General features: G+C 35.6%; 1 protein-coding gene across 2 annotated transcripts in view; it reads left to right on the forward strand.

Annotated features, from left to right (window-relative positions):
• EMC2 (ER membrane protein complex subunit 2) overlaps positions 1-18,363 on the forward strand; it is a 40,231-nt gene that overhangs the window by 2,296 nt on the left and 19,572 nt on the right. For both annotated transcript variants that reach the window (XM_027656974.1, XM_027656975.1), the window contains exons 2-5: positions 4,256-4,369; positions 5,038-5,102; positions 9,322-9,407; positions 12,240-12,297. In XM_027656974.1, the coding sequence (XP_027512775.1) occupies positions 4,256-4,369; positions 5,038-5,102; positions 9,322-9,407; positions 12,240-12,297 (323 nt within the window). The remainder of the gene's footprint in view (positions 1-4,255; positions 4,370-5,037; positions 5,103-9,321; positions 9,408-12,239; positions 12,298-18,363) is intronic.

Genomic DNA, 18,363 nt, shown 5'->3' on the forward strand with positions numbered 1-18,363 from the left:
CTTTTCATGGGTGGGGTGATCCCAGCACTGTTGCGACCTAGTCCCTAGCTAAGAACTTGAACACAGTTCTAGGAATTTAATGTAGCTCATTTTGAATCTTTCTAAAATGCTCAATTTCTGTGAAAACAGGTATATGGCTGATATTTATCTAAAAAATGTCTGTTATATATACTCAGGCTTTTCTAAACAAGATGTTTTATACTTACATACTGCTCTAAGATGAATGTGTGATTCAAGGTTCGGGAAGTAGAATAACATGAGACAAATGAAATAGTTTGTACCTTGCTTTGGCTTTCACACAGGTTCTTTGAGACAGAGGTTGGAGTTTAACCATGATTAAATGTTGTTAGGTAAATATGTTGTATGGGGGGTTAGGAAAGATAAATGAAAATAACTGTGTTTTCCACTGTTGGAGTTGTTGTCTTTATTTTTTCTTTCTTTACTTTGTTACTGTGTCTTAAGCTTTAAAGTGTATTTGAAAATCTGTGGAGCAGGAAAACCTCTCAGTTAGCTTTAGGGTCTTGATGGACTTAGATGATCCAAATATGGATTCAGGATGCTATGGCATTAAGAGAGAAGCTATATATGGTTATGCATCATATATTTTACAGCTTATTTACTTGAGACAAAGATGATATGTATTCCTTTTTTGTGGTCACCGTTGCTAATTATCCTATAGAAAATGGCATATTTCCTACTTCTTTAATGTATTAAAGAAACTATGTGGAGTGACAGGGAGCCAAGAACTGCAGGTCTGGCACAGGAGCATGATGTAGTAGATTAGCATATCAGATGGCAACTGGTGATGTGCAGCCTCTTACCAGGAGTTTCTTGAGCTGCATAGAACTTCATAGAGTAAATATTTATCATATTGTCAGTGGTACATTGAGGATGAATTTGTGCCATGAATGGAAATGTTAAAAGAAAGCAAACACCTGTGTAACTTCATTTTAGGAGCAGGTTTTGGAGCACACAAGTTAGTCTCTGTGCATAGAATTAGAGTGATCTGCAAACAAACACCAGTCGTGATAGTAAAGAACTATTAAAATAACAATTGGCTTTCACAGAAAATGCATCTGACATATTGTCAGAATTGAACAGAATAAACTAAGTTTTCTTTACCTTGCACAGAAACATTGTGGCATTAACATCTCAAACCCTGCTAAAATGAAGCAGTGACTTTCAGCTAGTGACAACTGAGCTTTGTGGAGATCTTTGAGTGCTGTCACAGAAACTCTCATTTCAGTCAATAATTCTCTTCCCTGGATATCAAAACCAAAAAGAGAAAGGAATGGCATATTCTCAAAACTAGATTTCTCTTTATATAAATTGAAAACAAGTGAAAAGAGTATTTTTTTAAGATTTTTATTAGAGCATTATGCCTGTTGCTTAAGTTCTCTGTATTGTTAAATTAGTATTGCTGTTTTCTGTATTAAAAATTGCACTATTTAAATAGAGGCACTTTAAGAATTTTCATTACATTTTCATGTGAGAGATACTTTTTCCAAGGAATTCTTCTTAACATAGCATATATGTCAGGCCATTTTCTTGCAAATGCATGTATGTTGGAACATGTTATATATGAAAAGAGAAAGTTCCTAACGAATTTAAAAACTTCCACCCTTCTACTTTTAGTGTCCCTAGTCATTAGAGTCCACTTTAGATGACAAAATTGTTTCCTTCCTACGACTTAGGAACTCAGTTCATATTTTGTTTGTTTGGAAAGAGTAGGAAATAATTTTATCTTCATTGTAATCTGTGTGCAGTTAAGTATTGTTGAAGTTGTTGTTCTGTTCTATGCTGTCTTTGCTTTCTTTTAGCTATTCCTAATTTAGAATTGTAATCAAAGGGACAGATTAGTTTACTCTGGGTTTTGTATATGAATTTGTGGGGTTACAGCAGACAAAGGTGAGTTGCTGAGGTTTTTTGCTGTAGTTGAGGCCCCATTGACAGCTGAGTTGTCAGGGTTAGTGGCAGCATCCTCAGCATCCCACTGAACCAACTGTGCCTCTGCCTGCACCTGCCATGTGAGAGTGGACAGAGGTGAACTGTGCTAGGAGATCTGGTGGCTGTAACAGAGGAACAATATACAAATGAGCTCTGGAAATATAATGGCCGTGGGGTCCCTGAGCGACTGTGGTAGCAGCTGTATGTCAAGGTGACATTTGGGAGTTTGCAAGGGATGTCTCTACCAGCAGCGGTAATTTCATTCATTTCATTGAGTGCTTTTAGATGTCAAGGACTTGGAAACTATGATCCAACTCACCAAGGAAAATATAAGTATTTATAGGAGGATTACTTCATATCTGGTTGCTCAGGCCAAATGAACTGACACCTTAAGAGACACAAAAATAAAACCCAAGTTGTGTCTCTTGGCTTGCAGTAGAGTGCTTATGGGCTTTTAGGAAACAGCAAACATTGTGGCAAGTGCATCTGCTCCTTTGAACTTGTAAGGTTTTGATTAATATGTGCAAAGATTACCAGTTTAGGAAAACCCAATGTATCAATTGCTCACCATCCACCTATATATGTGACAGAAGTCATAATTAAAACTAGACATTTTTTTGCTACACATTTTTTTTCCCTAAAATCCCTGATTGCTTCTGCCCAACCTTGTATTATATGTCTCCAAACTTCAGTTATTGTCTGAGTCTTTGGATAGCTTTCTTAGTAAAAAATTCATTGTTTGACAACATTGTAAAAAACCTTGTGTAAGTTTCACTGTAGTTTTTAGTGTTTTCTTTCTTCTACCTTTTACATAAAATTCAGTATTTCTAAAACCAAGAAGTCTTTCAATAGATTCACATTAATGAGAACCTTTTTTTTCACTTCATTTTTCAGTCATCAGCTGATGTTCTAGTCGCTGTCTTACAGGTGTTTTTGTATTGCTGTAAATGCTGTACTTGTGTGATGAATGGTAAATGTGCATTCTGTTAATACATAATTCAGACACTATTCCATTCAGAATCACACTGGAATGAAGGTATTGATAATTTCCAAGTAAATGAGTGTGTGGAAATCAGACAGCTTATTTATTTTTAGGCATTTAAGTTGTCAGCTTTTGTGAATGTTTGTGTTCTCTCACATTCTTGCTGTCTAACGTTGAGTTTCCAGGGACCATCATGTGTCTAGAACCATTTAACTTTGCCTGTGCATATGAAATGTAACACTGTGGTGGTTTTGGTTGGATTTCAAAATACAAAATGTAGCACAATAACAGTCTTATGAGTGAACCGAGATCACTTCAGGTAGATGGAACAACATTCAGTGCATAATTTTTAACTGTCATTTACATTAGCTGTGTTTTGAAGTGCAAGAAAAACTGACAGTGTTTAGGTCTATCGTTGTATTTGTTTTTCCAGCTGTTGTAAAGTTTTTAAAAAATATTGGCGATAGTTATCCTGTTACCTTCTTATTAGTAAAGCCACTATCTAATAATGAAAACTATTTTCCTTACGTTTCCTCAAAATCTGTTCTTGTATATAGATCATCTACATGTATATACATGTATGTATATATAAAATCACATTCTTAGCAATGTCCTGGTCCAGAGGATAAATAAAGCCTAGGCTAGGTAGTGCTCTCTAGTTGACTTCATGAATGTGCCTGCTCTCTTGGAGATCTGATGCATAGTAAATGTACTCTTGAAACAAAAATCCTAATGCTAAAATAAACTATCTTTTCTGTCTTGCCTAGATAAACAGTGATATTTTTTATACCTTTGGGCATTTCTCTGGTATAGAAAGCCTTCAATTCCATGTGTGCCCTTCTTGGAGCTCCTTTCTCTAGGAGTGTCTAGGTTCGTTTTAGAGTGAAAGTTGTAATAGTTTTTCTAATACTTCTAATACTGGAAATTTATTCACCTGTAACAGGAATGCAATTTTAGTGTTGCTTGTAAATGTGTGAAACTACTTGGAAGAAATCTCTTGTAGCCTATTTTACCTAATCATGGATAAATTTTATTTATTGGATAACTAGGTATAGGGGTTTTTAGTGCATATGTTGCTTTCATGAGAGACTGCAAACTTTGAAGGTGGATTGATTATATTAGAGCATGAGCACAGTTTGTGTAATAGGGTTTCAGAGGTCTGGTACACCGATCTGTTCTCTAGTAGTTTTTTTAATATTAGTAGGAGTCACGTTTTTAGGTCTGTTGCTCTCTAAACCCATTCTTCCTATGCATATTTCCCAGAAATCACATTAAAATTCTATTACTATCTGTAAATATAATTTTTTTTCTTCCCTTTGCCCACAGATATGCGTGATAAAATGAGGAAATGGAGGGAAGAAAACTACCGAAACAGTGAACAGATAGTGGATGTTGGAGAAGAGTTAATTAATGAATATGCATCTAAACTTGGAGATGACAGTGAGTAAACAACCATTATTTTTAAAATTCCCATTGTCTTATTTGATTATCTGTTTCTGGTCTCTATTTTATTTAACAGCCTTTTTGTTGTCTTTCTGTATGTGATATTGATAAAATATATATTACTTTCTTAGTCTATTAGGCTGTGGTAATTCCAAAAGTTTATTTTTTTCCCAAATATGGGCTGCAGAGAAAACAGATGTAAAAATTACCTGATAGAACTGTTAGCTTGCTATATTTGTAGTTGGACTGTTATATGAAAACTTTTGTTACTTAGCCATTATTTGACTGATTTTCTGTTCTTCAGCACTGTGGGAAAAATTGAAAAGTGGCTGTACTGCAGGTCTGATCAGAGAGCAAGTCCTAGCGGGGACCTGTTTAGAAGATTGAAATTATAGTGTTGGGAAAAATAGAGAATTAGAGCTTTTTTGCCTTTCAAGATGTCAGAAGGTACTTTAGTACTAAAAGCACTAAATTGATTAAATATATTTTTAATTAATTCCAGCAGTTTCTTAGTTTGTCCTTGTTTCAACAGTGGTCCATGAGAGTAGAAGGGGAAAAATATACTGACAGAATTCATTAATCCTATTTATGTTATAGGTGTTTCCTTTTATCTTAAAAAAACCCAAAACCCAATTATTTTCATTTATTGTCTCTTTTTTGTCCAGTTTGGATAATTTATGAACAGGTGATGATTGCTGCCCTGGACTGCAGTCGAGATGATCTGGCATTGGTAAGTTTTCACATTGACTTTTCCTTCACACTGTGCGTTTTTGTCCTGGGTATCTCTTCCAGATAGTTTTTTGGACATTCTGAACTCCATAGCTTGGACTGGTGGAAAGAATATCTATCAAGAAATACACTTCTGGGAAGAAACCACCACCACCTACCTTCTCTAATGTGTAACTTTTGTTTAGACAGATCACATCTCTTCCAATAGCCATGAAAATATTTACAGCTACTCTGGTATGGGCTAAATGTCAAGAATAATATTGAAGTTACCATATTGTACAGAGAGTGTTTGTTTATTGAAAACCTCTCAAATTATATTGGTTTTTTGAATGTTTTGAGGTAAAATGTCCACTCATACATATCATATTATATGTTATGTTGGCTACCATCAAAGAAAGTCATTGACATGTTGGAGCAGGTCTTCAAGTTGAATAAGGAGCTGGACTGCATAATGTATAAGGAAAAGCTGAGATCTGAGTTTGTTAAGTCTTGAGAAAGCCAAGAAGGGATTTTATTGCTGTCTTTGAATATGTACTAATGGGAAGGTATAAAAAAAGGTGGACACACGTTTCCGTAGATGTGAAAAAAGAGTGTGAGACAGAAGCTGAAACAAAGGAAATTCCAATTAGATGTTAGGAAAAACTTAGTGAACACTATGATAAAGGGCACAGAGAAACTGTGGAATCTCTGTTGGAAATGCATAAAAATAGATTGGGATATGGCCCTGCACTCCCTTGGAAACTGGCTCTGTTTTGAGTGGGATTTGGAGCAGTGAACTGCAAAGGGCCCTTGTAATCCAAATTGTGATTGTTGATAAAAATATTATTAATGGATATTTGACTTTTTTCAATTTGTATGCAAATTTATTTGAATGATACAAATAACAATTTAGATAAAATTAGTTCATTTTGAACTATAACACCTGTTCATTAGATTAAAAATAAAAAAAAACACTGAATCAAAAAAAACCCCAAGTAACCTTAACTAATCCTTTAAAGACATCAACAGGAAAAAGGAAAAATGTATTTTGCAGGAAAATCTTAATAATCTTTTTACCTCTCCTTCACACAACAGTTAGAAGAAACCAGTTAGAAGAACAGTTAGAAGAAAGTCTTGTGCCCTTAAAGGCATCAAACTTGAGCTTATTGTAAGTAAAAAGACATTTTCAGGACTCCAGATCTTTCATGGGGATTACTTCTCCAGTGCCTTGTTCTCAGATGGCAAAATACTTCATAAAATCTTTGACCTTCATGTCATTTGGGTGAAACTTAATGCAAGGGGTCAGACTTGAGGATGCAGTTGGGAGAAGGCCATTTTGAAAGTAGGCAGAACAAGTTTATCTTGCATCCCAAATGTATATGGTAAAATGGAGTATGCTGGAAAATACGGCACAAGACTTTGAACTTGTTGTGAACCCACTGAGCTTCCCTCTCTTTTGTTCCTCAGAAGAAAATAGTGCTGTAGTATAGCTGTCTGTTTAAACAAAAACAAATAGACTTACTGATTAAATAAATACATTTCTGTGTCCTGATTTATATGTAAAAGGGTTTTGGTCTTATTTTCAGGGTCTTTTAAGAAAGACTTTCACAAAGTTATTGAAGGAGCCAGTGTTGAAAGATCAGTTGTGAAACACTCTTTGTTTTTACTAACCCTGGCAGGGATTTTAAATTTCAGTTTCTGTGCCCTTTAAGGAATAATACTTGAGATGAGGGAATGCGACGTTTTATATGCAGCTCAGAAAGGAGGTTAAAAGCTTAGAGGGAAACCTTAGGCTTGTTTCTTAGTTTTTAATTTGACTGATTTATAATAAAGGAGTAGTTAATTCAAACAAGTCAACATCATACGTGGCATTTTACTGTAGCTGTAGCTCCAAAGTAGACAAACAGCTCTGGAACTTCTGGTTTTTTCAGCAGTGAGCTCTTGACAACTGTGATGCATTTTGCTTAGGGGGGGACAGGTCTCATCTACTCCAAATGAGAAGGCTGAGGTAGTTTTCAGAGTGGTTTATCTGACTTTTGTTTTTTCTTTTTCTTCCTCGTTTCCCTTCTGTCCTGCACAAACTGACTGTGTAATGCATGTCCCTGCTGCAATCAGCCAGTTGTTTCACGCACATTTTAGTGCAATCACCTTGGCAGCACTTGTACTACCAGTGTTTTACCTGCTGAAGTTCAGGTTTATATTTCTTTGCCTTTGTTAGACCTTTAAAATTAAAACCCGTGACCAAAAAGTCAGAATGCAAATTAAGTGCAAATTAAAGTTTCACATACAAATGACATTTACCATTGTAACTGCTGAGTTTCTGAGAGAATCTCGAAAGTAGAGTATTGACGTGGTGCAGAACCAGTCCTCAATAACATAAATGATTATGGGGATTACAAGTTAAGTTTAAAAAGAGGATATTCAGTGCTGCTGAGTCCAGAACATTTTGAAGATGTAGCTAATGTAGTTAATTCATGCACTTTTTGTTTTGTGTTACAGTGAGTTGTTCATGACTTTCTCACAACTTTTCCTGTGACTTTATTGTGTCTGGTAGTGTAATCTGCGGGAGTTTATTTTGGCCTTTTGGCTGCTGTGTTTGTTTGGGTAGTGATTGTATAGTCAGATCTAATGTATGACTCCTGCACTTGAACACTAGTTCTTTCATATTGTCAATGAGATGTTTTTAAATATAAATGCCCATCTGCAGATTTTGGAGTTCAGTATTGTAATGTTACAATTATTGCAAATGTTACAATTTTTGTTATTTTAACATTTTATTGGAGAAGAGTAGTAGGTGTTTTTATATTAAAAATCACCATCCTTCAGGATTCCCTGATCACTGGACCACAGGTGGATTTATTGTCCACAAAAGTTCTTTTTAAAGCCTATAATGTTGTTTGGGTTTTAAAAGCTGAAGTGAAACTACTTTTCTAGAGTATCATGTAAATTGTCCTGTCTCTTAAGAATCTTCAATAATTAGTTCAGACATCATATAACATGCTGCTAAGTAAATGTAATTTTTTATGACTAGAGCAGCAGCAGTTCACCTAGACTTCACTCAAAGTGCCAGTAAACCATTTCTGTATTAAACCTGAGCCTTTCTGTGTGAAATTGAGTTGTTAAGATCTTGGTCCATTGCAAACTAAGTTGATTGTGATAAAAATAGTCTGTGCTTACTTGAGGCTAAGCTTTACTATTTTGGTTACTGTTTCCTTTCTCTCATCCTTGTTTTTTAGCATCTGGGAGAGATGTGAATATTCCTCTTGGATGTCCTCTAGCAACCTGTTTACAAAACCAAACTGTTACTTCTGTACTTTTTCCTTTGACCAGTGGATGTGATGAGATGGAAGAGATTATGTCAATAGGCCTCTGCTAGAACCTTAGCTCTGAAGAACAAGTTTCAAAGCTGAGGTGTATAAAGTGTCTAGAAGAGGAGGATTCAGTGTGAAGGTTTTAACCTGATTCAAACCACTGGTGTCTTTGAGAGCCTGTGGACTGTTCTACCTCCCACCATAATGAGTCAGCTACAAACTTTGCAATGCTAGATATCTAGCCACGTTCATGATACGGTTACAAGTTAGTTTTGCTCTGGGGAAGTTATGACTCAGTCCCTCTACCAAACATCCTTTTTCACTAATCCAGAGAAATCTTCCTGTGATGAATTCTTTTTATCCATCCCAGGTGTCTCATTGATTTCAGGAGTTAAAACCTATGCCTCTTCTTCCAGCAGGCTGTACCCAAGCCAGTGACAAACATTTTCTTTGGATTTCAAAGTTTTATTTTAAAAATAAACACAGAGCTTTGTATTAGCATAGTCTGTTCCATTGTGAGATATCCATTTATTAAAGAAGTATCACATAAGCTATTTTGTTTTTTTACTGTCTTTTGTTATTATGCAGCAACTCAGAAGACTTAAAGTTTTAATAGTATCAGGGCTGTTTTAGTAGGTGAGTTTAATTTTCTAGGCAAATAACTATTTCCAAGGAGGCCTCAGAATCTAATGACCTGTAGGGAAGATATTTCTTAAAACCAGTCTTCTATCAGAGTTTCTGTTTCTGACCTTTTCTTTATCAATGCATTGCTTATATCAAAAGTTGGTATTTACTTCTACTTAAAACTGCCATTCCAGGTTGTTGAATTATCAACCAAGGCCTTTTTTTTTATTTCTTTTTTTTTCTTTTGTTGTCTTCTTCTGTGTAGATGTTTGTATTCACAGTAGTATTTTTTGGTTCTTTGTATAGTTTTGTCTTCAGGAACTAAGGCGACAGTTTCCTGGGAGCCACAGAGTTAAACGATTAACTGGAATGCGATTTGAAGCTATGGAAAGGTAAAACCTGATTTTTAAAAAATGTACTTTCTGTCTGGAAAAATGTTTGCTCTTTCTTAAAAAAATATTCAGGCAAAACATGAAGTCATGGCAAAGTCACGGTAAAACAATGCTGGGCAGTTTCTTTATAGGAAATAACAGTGGCGCCGTGATCATATTGTAATTTTTAGACATCCCTGTTACTTTTTTGCAGTACTGTGCAGTGTTTCATTTTTGCAATCTTCCCATCAGATTTCCTAGACCAGAAAGATCTCTTACTTGACAGCGTAAGTCCTTATACTGTAAAACACTACACACTTTTTTGGCAAATTCTGTGAGGTATATGTTTCATCTCATAGAGCTAGAGAAGCATATGAAAATCAGTACCATCATTTTTTCGCCTTAATTGTTCTGTGCTCCTCATTTCTGCAGGGTGCAGCTCTTTACCCTTGTTTTTTGAGTGTGGGTAAATGAACTTAATAAGGATTAAATCTATGGAGTTTGTTACAGAAACAACTCAAAAAACACATGGAGTAGAATGGCAGAACCTTTTTGAAATATCCTATAGAATGGTTATAACATATGAAGTTTAAAAGGAATTACTAAAATAGTGAACAGATTAAAACTTTTCATCTTTCTGAGATGAATGACCTCAAGGCTTGAGGATGACCTTTATTGTCCACCTTTTCCTTGGTTACATAATTGATATCAACATTCTGTTCTGAAACCCTTGTCTTGGGTGTTGAGAAGGCCTTCCAGCTTTCAGTGCCTTTGAGTACTGGCAAATCTGTTCTGTGCCCCATTTTGCATACAGAGTTGGTGAGGTTTGGAGCCTTTGGGCCATCTTGATACAGAGGAGTTGGAAGTACACCCTAAATGTGTTTTTAGAAGATATTTATTTAGCAAATGTTCTTCTGTTACATTCTTGCAAAATTAACTTTGAAAATGGTATTTGATACGAACCACCAATGATTGTCCACTGCATGAATCAAAAAGGATGAATAACTGGACTCCATCCACAGGAGCCATCTCAAGGTGACTAGATATTCCAGGTTTCACACTCGCTTTATATTAAATGTGTATTCTTGAAGAATTTCCATTAATCTTAACTCTCGTCTTCATTTTATATAGGATAGGAAGACAGTGAGAGAATGGCAACAGATTTTCCCCCCTCCTGAAACCTATTCAGAAGTACAATAGATCATAATTCAGTTCAGGCTTATGTGACTGCATTGAAGATGTTATTGCATGGGAACATATCTTTGTGGGAGATGACTGTTGCACAGACATTACATGTGGTTTCAGTAGTGAAGTGCTATTAAGCCACAGTCTTCTGAAAGTGCTCATCAAATTACTTGACAAAAGATCTCTGTCAGGATAGATCCTTGAGGTTGGAGTATCAGGCAGCAGAGGCATTAACAAAAGCTGAGGTTTCATCTTCATAGATTTTCTCTAGAAGTCAACGACAGAGGTTTCGGCTTTGGGTTATCTTGAACAGGAATCCATCTGCAGATGCTCTAAGCCATGCCTTGGTGAAACCTGTCTGTCTCCACTGACTATAAAAGAAGTCTAGGAAAACTTAGGTCATATTTTCAATTGAAGAAGGGAACTTCTTGTTAAATTCTAAGTGACTTGTAGGATCTAAGAAGGATCCTGCTTTCCCCAACAGGAAGAGGAAACGATGAAGAACATCCCCATAGACTGAGACATCCTTGTAGACACTTGCTAATCAAAATAATAATATCCTGGAACTTCACCATGTAAAGCTGGGATTATGGCCATCATGCTCAGTCTTCTAAAATGCATTTGATAAGGTAGCAACTAACAGAGAACAGTAATACAGCATTTTACAGCACATCTGCTAAAGTCTGTAGCAGTCACCTTCTACTCGTTTCTGCTTTTGTGCTTCCTTTCACATTTCCTCTCATACCTTATGGTAACTGGACTGGACAGCTGAGCTGTGCTTATGGCAGCAATGCCTACAGAACAGTGAGAGTACGTAAATGAGTGTCCGAGGTGAGAAGGAATGTGTATCCTCAAAAATCAATCAGCAGTACCACTGAAAAACAACTTGTCAAACTATACCTGAGGACACAATGTATGCCCTGGTTCTGTGGTGATAGCACAACAACTGTGTAGTCAAAGGTGTTCTGAATTGGATTATTTCATTTGTCAAGTTTGGGTCATGTACACTGCTGACTGAACACACAGATCTCTTTCCCAGAATGACTGAAGTGCTCATAGCGCCTGAAGTAACCTGTTTTGAGCATACTTCAAATAGCAGAATTAATTAATTAAAAAATATATATAAAAAAATATGGTGGAAAACATTTTCTTTCAGGACTTATGTTATAATCTGGGGTAGATTCTTCTGTGAATCTTTTCAGTTTGATGTATACAGCTGCTTTTACTTTTTAGAAGTCACAACAGAAGAAACTTACATGAAGTTTTAAATTATAACAGTGAAGTGAAATGTCATTATTTTGGATTGCCTTTCAAATTTTGAAGTTTCTGTTTCTTGGAAGATGTGAAAGGGAGAGTAGGGATGTGATGGTTGGATCTGTTGGGTATAGAAAAAGAGAGGTCAGGAGACTAAGATATTGGGTATAGAATATCTAAGTTGCTGCTGAAACAGTATTCCATGAAATAATTACCATGTGGTTTTTTTAACTTGGTAACATGAAATACTGCTGTTGATATTTAGCACTCACTCAAAAGATTTTTTTATAAATATAGTTTGCTTAGTGTATTCAGTATAAGAAGTGCAGGTGGATTATTAACTATTGCAAGGACAGTCAAAAAGTCAGGAATTCATTCTTAGCAGAAATAAATGCAAATAATTTCTTTGAACAGGTATGATGATGCTATCCAGTTATATGATAGAATTTTACAAGAAGATTCAACTAATACAGTAAGTTTAAAAGATAATTCTAAACTGAAATGTTTTGTTGTTTAAAATTGTAACTATTTTCTGTGTCTCACTGTGGAAAAACGTGTGTCTGTATTACTGTGTTTGTTTCCTTTAGTTTCCTATTATAATAACCTATGTTACCTTCATTTCATGATGAGAAGACGTGATGTAATACCTGCTTAAACACTGATTTTAAAGACAAGGTTATAACTAGCAATCTTTCCAGCAGTCTTAGTAGCAGTCTTTAGATTGGGCCTTTCAGCTGTTTCATTTCCCTGAATATTCAGTATTTAAAAGACCGGTATAGTTTACCACGTGTCTATTGTATTCCTAATGCTTTATCTTACTTAAAGATTAACTGTGACTACACTCAGGTAGTGCTTGAATAGCACCTATTTTGATTTATTGTCTGAGACACTTTACCAGCTCTTGAATCAAAATGCATAAAGCATGCCAATTGCATAGAACAAAATGTGGGGCAGACTGTACTGTTCTTTTAAGCATTTTTCAAATACTGGTTGTGGAAGCCACAGTGAGCTATTAGATGCTAAAATAAAAGTCTCGAGAAAATTGTTGCAATATATTTTCATGCATTTTTTTCACACAAGGATAAAATTAGAAATATGAAGAAACTGTGGAGTTTCAAAATTTTATGTTACATATTGGAAAGTATTGAGGGTATATGTTTGTGTTACTTGGTTTTGAAGAACTGTTTATTGGGTAAACTTCTGTATAAATGTAATACTTGGGCTATTGCAGATGTTTTGGCAGTATCAGGTAGACTTTCCTAGGTGTGTGTTGAACCTCTCCCTTTCTTTGGTCAGCTTATTTGATGGGCTGTGCTATTCAGGAGGGGAAAACCCACAGAAACACAGATAACTGGGATTAACTAGGGTATGCCAGAGCTGGATGTAGATCAAGTACCATCAGTTAAAGTAAGTAAACTATTAAAAAAACCCACAAAACAAATTAAAAAACAAGCAGCAACAAAAAAACCCACCCCAAATCACTGGAAAGTTACTTTCAAGGCAACACGTCTGAAAACCTTAGTACCAAGTTAAGCACTCAGACAACAGGTAAGTTTAAGTCTGTCTGTTAGCAGTGATAGAACTGAGGGATTTTGTGCAAGAGTAAAAAGAACTATTTCAGTTCTTCATTCTTATTTTTCACTCTCCCTGGAGCAGTAGAAGTTTGAACTCAAGGAGTTTTGAGCACAAGACATGTACCTGTCCACAGTAAATGGGGGATTTTATGAGTGTGTGACCCAAAGAGTTTCAGAGACACTAAGTCGTAAGAGCCATGGTAAACCAGTATGGAACCATTTACAGTGTAATCACAAGAACAGGTCACCAAGGTGCATTTTATGACCTTTTACTGACGCCAGTGGAAAATGGAGCACCATATTACAATGACTTCTCTGGACCACAGATCTTTGAAGTGTGCATTTCTGGCGGTTTTACTCTTCAGCTGTTGCAACATAGCTGTCGTCATCCGAGTGGTTTGTTGGATGGCTTTATAAAACAAAATGATATATTTAAATAAGTAGAATGCAAGATTATTACCTAACTTGGATTTTCTCTGTAACAAAATTATGAAGATCCAAAAAGTTGTAATATTTAGAAGCATAAGTTCTAAATATTAGAACAGTTGCATGGTTGGATTTCTTAAGATCTGAGAATAGAATTGGAGAATGTTAAATGCAAAGTGGAAGTTCCTTGCTATACAGCTGTAGAATAGGTTGGGTAAGCCTTAGATGTGAAGAGTGAAGAGTAAGTAGAAAGTTTTGATAAATTGTCATGTGCAGGTTTCTGTGTGTCTTTTACCTGTTAATTATTTCCATGCAGACATGTGGCTGCTGTAGAAGATAAATATTTCAAGATTTTAAAAAAGCAACTGTTGCTGAGTTTGCCTTGGCACTCACCTTACCTTATAGACATTTCTTCTGGTCTGCTGACACATGGAGTTGCTCATATACGTTAGACATTTTGGCAAGTCCTTGAAGTGAAACATAGACATTTGTTCACATGAATCATGTAAAAATCATACCTTGCGTTGACTGATCAAATAGAAACATGGGAAAAGCTTTTCCAAAAAATTATTTCTTTTAGACACATAGCAGACTTTTCCAGTATGAAAAGTGAACTTTGAACTCAAATTATGTAAATGGACATTTACACTTTTGGATGAGGTTTTGTTGCTTGCCAAGCGCCGAAATTAAGATAACAGTAATTATTTAATTTAATTTCTTATGATAGAATTCAAAGTAGTCTTTGTCTTTAAAATATCATCTCTCAATGTTTTATCTCACTCTGAGCTTACTTGCTGAAAAAGATGACTCATTTGACAATGGAGGAATGTTAACATCACTTCAGAGATTTTGTTGTATGTTTCAAAGCATGTAGGTGTTGAGTAATGATCTCTCTCTTCTAAGGACTTTAACATTAAGGAATGAAATGTGACTCCTGTGAAGTGCACAACTTGCATACATTTCAATAGCATAAGATTTGGAACATTTTCCATTTTTGTCCATTTTGTTGAAATGAAGGCATATTAGAGCTCAAGCTGGCAGATTACTCTGTTATGAAGGCTGCATAATATTTTCTATTTTCTATTTTTTGTTAAAATTTCATGTAGTATCCAATTGAAAATCTTTATACTGATACTGTATAGTGACTAAGTTGTTTGTAGATCTTCAGATAAAAGGCTTATTCTGTTTCTGAGCAATTATTGTCTGAAAAAAAAAAGAGGGTCATTGTTTTTTTAGTAGAGTTGGTATAAGGACTTTTTTGTTTGTTTTTGCTGTTAATGTATTTCATTGAGAAATCCTTATTCTGCTCTGCTTTAGAGAAAAGACTTAGTTAGGCAGCAGTTGGACCCTTCTTGAGGTAGTAAAGAAGATTCTTGATGAGAACAGAAATTGAGTTCATGTCTCAAGACTTAGGCTGGTGTCTGTCCCACTCCACTGTCATCGTGGTGCATTGGCAGTTTCTCCTGATTGTTCAGCTCGACTGTCAAGATGATTGCAGAGCATTTGGTCAACACCAGGGGAAAGTGAGATAAGACACACAGTTCTGCCTTAATTCTAATCCACAGAAAGTCTGATGTCTTTATTAGGATAATTCCTCTGCTGTTTTTCTTGCCACTTTTTCAACTAAGCTTTTAATACAAGAAGACACTCTGTATGCTTGCTTAGCTTAGGGCATGTGAATAATCTCATTAACTTCATGGGTTTAGTAATGAAATTGTGTGAACAAAGAATTAAAAATTAAGATTTTCATAATAAGATGGTGTTCTGAGTGAAGGTGGTGTCTTCCAGTGTTTATAAAATAATTCACTAACAGCTCTGTTGTTTATGGGAGCGGGCAGGAACAAGTGTATGCATATGGTCACATGAAATTACCCTTTCCCTTACTATTGAGATTCTTTTTGTAGACAAGCTGTAGAAAGACATCTTTCGGAAGAGGCACAGGAGGTGATTGAAGACCTATGGGGATACAGAATACTGGAAAGATTCAGAGCAAAATCTTAGTCCTTAGTGTCATGTAAATAGTCAGCAATATATTTCGTGAACATCCGAGTTTATTTCTTTCTGTGATTGTGCATTACCACCACTGACTGTATAGGTAACTTTTTTCCCCCCCAGCTCTTAGTCTCTAGTAAATAAGATGAGAATAATGAGCACTAAGTTTGAGCATTGGATATGTATTTATTATCTGAACTGTGATAATTCCTTAAAATTGCTGGAGTAGCTGTGCATTCATTTTGAACAGAGACATCCTGTGATGATCTTGCAGCTTTGTACATTGACCTAATGGGATACTCTAAGTTGCAAAAAGGAAAATTGCTCACCAAATGAAATATCTGCTAATAGAGGGAATTTTCTGAGGTGATGTGTATGTTTCATTAAATATATGGCAGCACTGCCAGGAAAGACACAACTAGTCCTAAACTTAAATGTGTATGGTGGTAGTTTTAAAGGGAGTCAAAGAGCTCGGTGCTGTGTCTGATGCAGGGTAGAGTTGGTGAGAGATGTGAAGAACTGCAGCTGCCCCTTCAGTTAGTTCCCAGTGAGAACTGATGGTTAAGCTGTGAATGCACTATGTGGTTCCTAAAGAAATGTGTTTTGCTTTTGACAGAACATCATTTATGTTTGCAGCATTTTTTTTCTTCTTCTTCAGTCATGATTGGTGAAGTGAGAGAGCAGAGTGCATTCTACCATTTTTCCCATGTTTGGAATCTCTTTTAAATGATGATGGAGATTTTGTCCCTTGAAATTAAGTATTTGAGAACATAAGAACAGCTGTCCTTGAGTCGTGGTGAAAGTCCATTTTACTTGTCCTATGCCTGACAGTGACCAATAGCAGATACCAGAAGAGTATAAGACAGGGCAATCATAGTATGTTCTGGTCTGTTCTACCAGTTTCTATTCATGTTGCAATTTTCCTGTGCCAGAAGTGCCAACTCTGTTTTTAATATTCTTCATGAAATTTCTGCATAGATTTATTTTTAAACTTGTGAAAGCTTGCTGCACCTGTGTCTACATCATCATTCAGAAATCAAATTTTGTAATTTTTTAATTAATGCCTCTAAATTCATATGTTACTTTTGACAGTTGTTTTCTGCTCACTTTATTAATGCTCATGACTTTAGAGAGCTTTTACTCTTTTTCTTCCCTGTAAGCTTAAGAAGTCCTAATGTCCATCATTTATCGTTGCCATTCTGTGCCTTGAAAGCCTGTTGCTGTTCTGAGTGTCATTTCTAGTTTTGTTCCCTATATTTGGGTGAGAGATAAGAGGACAGAACAGCAGTCAGTATTAAAAATACAAGAGTATTAAGGAGTTACAGGTAACAAAATGGTGCCAGTGATTTGTTCTCTTCTGTGTTCTTTTCTGATAATTCCAATATTGCAGTATTTTTGGTTTGGAGTTTTGGGGCAGGGTTTTTGGATGTTTTTAATACCTGTTCTGAACATTGAACTGGTATTTTATAGAACTGTTTGTTGAAACTCCAGCATCTCCCTCCTAATTTGTCCCTGGACAAATTCAGACAGCTTTTCTGTGTATGTTAAATTAGTATTGTTTTATCCTATATGTAACCCTTTATCAGTATTAAATTTCAGACGCTGTTTTATCACACTGACATTCATTATTTTGAATGCTGTTCTTTGCTGTTGGCTTTTGTTCTTTATACTTAACTCCTTATCATCATTTAATTTTACATCACTATTACTTCCCTTGTTAGTTATGAGTTTGCTGAGCAGTAGTTTTTAGTACAGGTGATTTTTGGGTTCTCGGTGCAGAGAACTCTTTTCTCCTCTGTTTTATACCTTCTGACTAATTTATTTATCCACATGAAGACCTTGCCCTGTTAGACTGTGGCATCTTAGTTTCCTTCAGAGCTTTCAGCTTCAGAGTGAGAGAGACATCATGTTGAAATTATTTTTTAAGTCAAAGTTGACTTTTAAATGGATCTTTATTCATCCACACTCTAGTGTCCCCTTGAAGAACTCCAGTAGGTTAGGGAAGCCTCCTTTTCCTCTGTGTAAACAGTTCTTACTTTTTTTTGGCATATAACAGTTTTCATGTTTTGCAATTCCAGGCTTTAGTTTTTTAGCCTTTACAGCTTCTACCAGTTTGCTGTATGCTGATGTTAGACTTTATAGGCTGTTTATTGGATGCCCCCTAGAATTCTGTAAAAAGTTATGTCTTGCTTTGACATTATCCCTGAAGAAGCAGCTTGAACTCAGCAGCTCTGTGCCTGCATAGGTTTGCAAGATGTACCCTGATTTAACTGTCTTCCATGACTAACTTTGAAAAACTCTGAAGTCTGGTAAGAGTACATTTGTTATTGTGGTTGTATTCAGATTATGTGGTATTTTTTGATATCTGTGTAATTCTTTCCCTATATCTTTGCTGTAGTTGTTTACACTTCTGTTTTGATTTGCATATTGCAGTTTAAAGGAAAATATTTCAATGTATCAAACTCCTGGATCAAGTACACATTTTTTAAAATATTAAAAAAATGAAAAATTTCTTTTTAAGATGAAAAATGATTTGTTTAATGCTC

This window comes from Corapipo altera, unplaced genomic scaffold (genome assembly GCF_003945725.1).
Source record: "Corapipo altera isolate COAL_440 unplaced genomic scaffold, ASM394572v1 52b, whole genome shotgun sequence".
NCBI lineage: Eukaryota > Metazoa > Chordata > Aves > Passeriformes > Pipridae > Corapipo > Corapipo altera.